This window comes from Zosterops lateralis (genome assembly GCF_965231275.1).
Source record: "Zosterops lateralis genome assembly, chromosome: 2".
NCBI lineage: Eukaryota > Metazoa > Chordata > Aves > Passeriformes > Zosteropidae > Zosterops > Zosterops lateralis.
The window spans coordinates 27,561,750-27,568,208 of NC_139763.1; the positions used below are offsets into that span (position 1 = coordinate 27,561,750).

Below are 6,459 nucleotides of genomic sequence, written 5' to 3' on the forward strand. Positions count from 1 at the left end.
TTCTTCCTCCTGTGCACACTCAGCTGAGGACATGAAAAAATGAAAGTATGTACCTTTTTTCTTTTTTGTTCAATGCCCACACGGAAAAAAAAATGCATAACTCAACTACTTTTTTCTGGACGAAGTCTCTGAAGTTTAGCCTCTTGCCTTCAGGTTCATATTCATTCCATATAACTCCAGGTGTATTAAGTCAGGACTATAATCTCCTTAGCCCTCCTTCTACCTAATGGAAAAATAAGTTAGCAATGCAATGCTGAATAGCTTCTCTTCCAGGGGGAAGCCTGAAGTTAAGTTGGGCTATTCTGATGCAGCAGGACTGTGCTGCAACAGCTGTAGCTACACTGAACACAAGAGTTGTTTGTGCTTTTGCAAACAGTACTAGTCACACAAAGAAATGTTGGTAAGAGGGTCAACTAAAATACTTGTCATCAGACATTGATTTATGTTAAGAGCTCTCAGCAAACCATCTCTGTCAACTATTACTCTGTAGGAGAAGGGATGCATGTTTAGATACAATTTTCTAAAGAACTAGTCAAGCCATTGCATGATCAGCAAGCCCCATGGAGACTGCTCTTCTACCAAGTTCTCCACTTCCCCCATAACCTCAGCTGCTTTCACATGCCTCAGCTCTCTGCTAAGTTCCCAAGAACACTTCCTCCTCCCTTCTTCTCTCACTTGTGTCACTGTACTACTGATTTAGGGTTGCCTGGCTTGGAGCTGCATGCATCCTGATCCACCAGCACGGTAACAGCGGAGACTTTTGTCAGTTTAAGCACAAATCTGGATGTCTGTTAGGAGCTAGTGGCCACAGGAGGCTTTAAAATATCTTCTGGTAAAGCACCAGCCTCAAAGAATTTTTAGATACACCAAAATCCCACAGTCTAGCCTGGTGATGAAACTTACCTTTACAGTAGTCACCAGCTGTAGTTAAGACACATTACAAAATACCTTAATCCTAAACCCTTTTTAATTAGGTGTTGACCTTTACACAGTGACTAAAACTAGTATTAAGTCTTTCCAGAGTCAGAGATATTAAGCTCACAGAAGTACAGAAGTAAGGTCAGGATGCTATTTTAAGTTAAGCAATGCCATTCTCCCAGGCCCTTATTTAGACATATTTGTCTACAACAAAAATTGTGTGTCTTCATTTACTTTGACATGAATTATTAGAAAGTAGCTGCCAAAGAAAAATGTTACCATCTTGCAAATAACTCTACTGTATTTTTTCCATGTCTTACTGTTTGGGTGCTAGATAGCATCAAATATCCTAAATTAAATAATAGATAATCAAATAAGAAATAATTTTAAAAAACCCAACACAAACCAACAGATCATTTTAACAGTCAATATACACCTAAGGATAGAGCATACAGGAGCCAATTCAGAGCATTCACGGGCTCTCTTTATTTCAGAAAACTAAAGCTTACAGATTCTTAACTCATAACCATTCAGAGAGACAACCACAAAAAGTGTATTAATAAAACCCAACAGGCTTCCAGGCCTCTAAAAGTTTTTGAACATAAAGTACAAAAAAAAAAAAAATACCACGTTACATTGCAGTCTTGCTGCCTTACACATCATCATAAAAAGTGAACAAACACATTCAGTAACTTCAGGCGTACCATTAAAAAGATACCAGTAAGTGCTCCAGTTTTCTGTACCATACAACTTTATTTCAGTCATATCCTTCTAGGCAATGTACCCAAAATATTTGACTCAAGCGCACCATTAGACTGCAAATATACTGAAATAGGGCATCAAGACTTCCCTACCTCAAAAAATCCCATTAAGTTTTAGCTCATGTTATAAAAAGTAACAATGTGGAATGTGACAAGTCATAATGTGAAATCAAAGTGCTTTATTCCCATAGCGCAGACAGATATGAGTGGTTATCCAGCCATTCTTCAGTAGATCTCAAACACCAAAAGAGATACTTGCTCTGTTACACCCCACCTTGCAAAGACCTTTGGACCATTATGGTGAAATTTCATCAACTGACAGCTAAACAGTATAAGTGGACCAGCAATTTAACTTTGATACTTCAAATAATGAGTTATAAATGAGGCATCTTTTCATCGTTTTTCAAGTTCCCTTAATAATTTGTAAAGTTCTACTGTATTATGTAACATTGTATTACAGTTAGTTTCTTAAAATCTATGGTATGCTCTATTTGAAACTCTCAAATTATTTCCCTAGAACTCAATAGCTGTCTAAGACTCAGTATTTTTGTGCAATTCTTTGCTACTTGCATGTGAAGAGAGAAACACTTCACCTAACAGCCTGTAAGAAAGAACTATAAACTCTCAAAGCAGAAAACAACTTTTATAAGGTTTGGACATCAGTAGTTGCATGGAATATGTGCTCAATTCAGATGTGCCCATACCAATGAATACTCATGTTTTAAGTGTTCAGTCAGAAACTTCCTTCCTACAGAAGTCTAAAAACCTGCTTATCTTGCAGAGAAAAGTTTAAGACTTAGGCATTTAATTATCTTTTCTGTTACAACAGAATTAGCTCTAGATCATAACATGTATGATTAATCCCCCATTTCAGACACCCCACTGTACAGGTGTACAGTTTAAACAGGAAGACTGAGGGAAATTTCTGGTCCTGTCCCACAAACATAAAGACAAAATGCTTTGCAAGACTGATTTTAACTATTGCATTTGTGGCAACCAACCCAAAATGAAGGCACATGAAATCTATAACATTATAGCTTATAAATTGTAAACTAAAGCTGAACCTCTCTATAATTTCTAGTCTTTTTGCACAGAAGTAATGACCAGCACCTATGCAGAGGTTCTATATTATTTTAAATGCAGCTTTTTCCAGAAATATTTAAGTGTCACTTGCATGCCTGTGCAAACACTGTCATTTATTAGGTTTTGACACATGAAGTGCAGAAACTGACTGTTTATCTGCATGGAAAGTCTGATGCCAATGCATCAGCACTTCCTTCCCATTGCTACAAGAAATAGAAGTCACTAGCTAGTTGTTACCTCAAAAGTGAACACTCCCAGCAGCAGTTTCCCTGTGAGGTGTTCTACAGCTTGTGGCATGCATTTAACCAGCGTCTCAAATTTGGATTTTAACATGTCAAAGCCTATCTACTTTTGGTTAGTTACAGGCCAGGCATGCACATGCATCTTAAGGAAGCCAACTTGAAACATGCTTTGACAGATGCTGCATTGAAACTGGCCATACTTTAACAACTAAACACAGATGAACTGCTACACTCAGTAGCATTCAGGACCCAGAGTCAGCTCAGTACCTCAGCTCTTAAGGAAAGCTGAATATGGATATAAATCTGCCTCCTAGATTTCACTGGAACTGCTACCTTTAAAGCAGAGAAACAAGATTCAAGGTTTCCGAAAGCTTTAACAGATGGATAGGCTCGTCAATCAGATTAAGACTTATTAGGTTGTCAAACAACAGTTCAAACCCTTGGCTATCACTTTTCTAGAAATATAGGTTTAAAAGAATTCAAACACCATTGCCCCCACTTAACTAGAATATGTAATTATGCTGCTTCATTAAGAATGATAAACAGGGAGAGTTTTGGAGTTCTAGTTTTTCACTCTCTACATGAATTCACACACCTTCCTTGGGTTTTTTCCTCTTCTCCTCTCTTATACTTTTTCTCTATTTCCGCAGTGTCAGTTGAAGGGATTGGCACACAAGTTACTAGCAGACACAGACCTGTAGCTATCATGTTACAGAACCATATTAGAGTTTCATGGAGATTTCATGCAATGGTGTCTGCGCTCTTTTATTCTAAAAGAGAACGACTTTCACAGGTAACACATTATAACACAATTTTCTGATTTTAAATGCAGTGAGTTACACAAAGAACATTAACAAGAATTGACCAGACTTAATAACTGGAACTGCGCTATGTCTGGCACTTGAGAATTCACAGTGATTAAAATAAAATTGCTTTGCCTAGGACAAAACATAAAGATACCAAATATATATAAAACCTCTTTGCTTCTATTATCTTGTATTAGTATTCCAACAACGATAAGCAAGCTCAGTAGTACCTCAGACAGCAAAGACTTCTGCACATGGTTAACTTTATTCATTGCTTGCAGTGCAATGGATTCTTTTTTTTCTTAATAATATTTTCATGATGTCAAATCAAGCCATTTTCAATGCATAAAGTCAACACAGGCTCAACTCTTTGATGGATTGAAGCTTGGATTCTGGCAGGAAACCATTCTCTACCATCTCACTGTGTACCTAACTCCACACTGTGCCAGGTGGTATTGCTGTTAAAGAGAAACATAAGGTATATTTGTATATTACTGAGGTGTTCTTCTGACATAAAAAGTTGTTTGCTGATAGTTTATAGTACCGGTTGATAATATAAGGGTAAAGCATTTGCCCTTTTCTTTCCCTCCCTCACTTCACTAATCCTAGTAGATCCACTACCACATGTTTACGATCCCAAAGCCTGCTTTTAGAGAGAAAGGAGCACAGCTTTTAAACACCCCAGCGTTTCTCAACCCACCCCCCGCCTCCCATTTCAGCACTGAGGGCCCGGCTGAAACAGCTGCTCCAGAGCCCTGCTGACCTGCTGGGCTCACTGGCCACACCGAAATGGGAGTCAGAGCAAGACACTCAGGACCCTTCTGGCCAGAGTCCACGAGTGCAGATGAGCAGCCCCACTCGTACCTGCCTCACCTTCCGTGCTACACCTGAGGGCCCTTTGGTCCGTGCATCCGCCTCCCAGACCTCCTGCTCCCTGGCCTTATCCAAACACATTGGACTTTGGCCTGAGCTTGAATGACGATTTCAGGGATTTCTCCTCATGCTCTTCCTCCTCAGTGTCACCACGAAAGGAGGGTGTGTTGTGGATGATCTGAGTCCTGAAGCGGATCTTATTAAGCCGAGGCTTCATCCGTCCACTGCCAGAGGCTTTCCTGCTCATCTCCTTGCCTTTGCCCGGCACCGCCGCCCCATCGGTACCTTCGGCTTCGTCCCCAGCGCCGTGATGGTGGTGGGAGAGCCGGTAGTTCATCAGATTAGACGGCAACACCTTGGAGAGCCTCCAACGCCCGCTCCCATTGCCAGCGTTCCCTTCCTCCTCCTCCTCCTCCTCCAGGGCCCCCACGAGATTCCGCATGTCCCCCGAGGTGCCCTGGTGCAGGTACTGCGCGGCCTTGCGCCCGCTGTAGTCGCGGATGTCCACGTCGGCGTCGTAGGCTCCCACCAGCAGCTTCACCACCTCGGCGTGCCCGTGCATGGCGGCGATGTGCAGCGCCGTGTGCCCGCCGCTGCTGCGGGCGTTGATGTCCACGGGCAGCCCGTGCCGCCGGGCGAAGTTGACCAGCGTGGCCAGCAGCTCCTGCCGCCCGTGCTTGGCGGCCCAGTGCAGCACCGTGAAGCCGGTGATGAAGTCCCGCTTGCAGAGCAGCGCCGGCTCGCAGCTCAGCAGCCCCTCCAGGCTCTCCCACCGCCCGTCCGAGGCCGACAGCATCCAGGCGTGCTCCAGGGGGTCCAGCGCCACGGAGCCGGTGGTGCTGCCCTCCTCCTCGGCGGAGGACGAGGCCACCGAGGCGCTGTCCGAGTCGCGGCCGCGGCCCCCGCCGGGGAGGGCTCCGCGCTTCAGCTGTGGGGAGCTGCCCCGCGCCGCCTCCCGCAGGCTCCGCCGGCCGCCGCCCTGCGCCGCCGCCCCCGGGGCTCCCTCCGCCGCCCCCGCCTCGTCCGCCGCCGCCGGGGGCCGCCCCGGGCCCGCCGCTACCGCCGTCTCCTCGCTGCCGCCGCTTTCGCCGCGCCGGGGCGGCGGCCCCCGCCGGGAGCCCCTCCGCTGGCCTCCAGCCCCCGCCGGGCTGGGCCGGGGCGGCTCGCCCCGCTGCTCCGGGCGGCTGCCGGCATCCTCGCCCGCGGCCGGCGGCGTCTCCTCAGCGCCTGCCCGCGGGGAGGGCGGCGGGCTCGGCTGCTTCGCGCCCTTCTCCGCCGCCGGCTCCTGCTCCCCGCCGGTCAGGGGGGCGGCGGCGAGGGGCTCGGGGCCGCAGAACCGGCGGCGGAGGTGCACGTACTTGACCCCGGTGCCGGGCTCCTGGCGCACGGTGGCCACGGCGTTGACCAGCTCCTTGAAGCGGTGGCGGGCGGCGGCTCGGCGGGAGGGCTCCGCGGGGTTCAGCCACTCCCGGAAATGCTCCAGCAGCTCCGCGTTGCGCGCCCGCCCGCCCCGCGCCGCCAGGAACCGCACCACCGAGTCCTGCTGCAGCTCCGCCATCGCCGCCGCTACCCCATCGCGCCGCCGGCGCTCCTCCTGCCGCTACCGCCGCCGCTGGTGATGGCAGCGGCGGTGCGGGCGCGGTAGAGCCGCCGCCGCCCCAGCCCCTCCTCCCGGCGGCGGCATGCCCGGCAATCACTGCCCGCCCGCGCCGCCCCTCGGCCGGGAGGCGCCGCCAGCAGCGCCCGCCCCGCGCTCCTCCCCGCCGCGTGGCTCTC

The 6,459-nt window shown here is 48.2% G+C and overlaps 1 protein-coding gene across 1 annotated transcript; it reads right to left on the minus strand.

Moving 5' to 3' along the window:
* Positions 1 to 1,241: 1,241 nt before the first annotated feature.
* SOWAHC (sosondowah ankyrin repeat domain family member C) lies at positions 1,242 to 6,241 on the minus strand (the record flags this gene model as incomplete). The annotated part of the gene is made up of 1 exon (XM_083855219.1): positions 1,242 to 6,241. One exon carries the CDS (start codon positions 6,239 to 6,241, stop codon positions 4,751 to 4,753), a length of 1,491 nt encoding a protein of 496 aa, XP_083711345.1. The 3' UTR covers positions 1,242 to 4,750.
* Between the last annotated feature and the right edge of the window lie 218 nt (positions 6,242 to 6,459).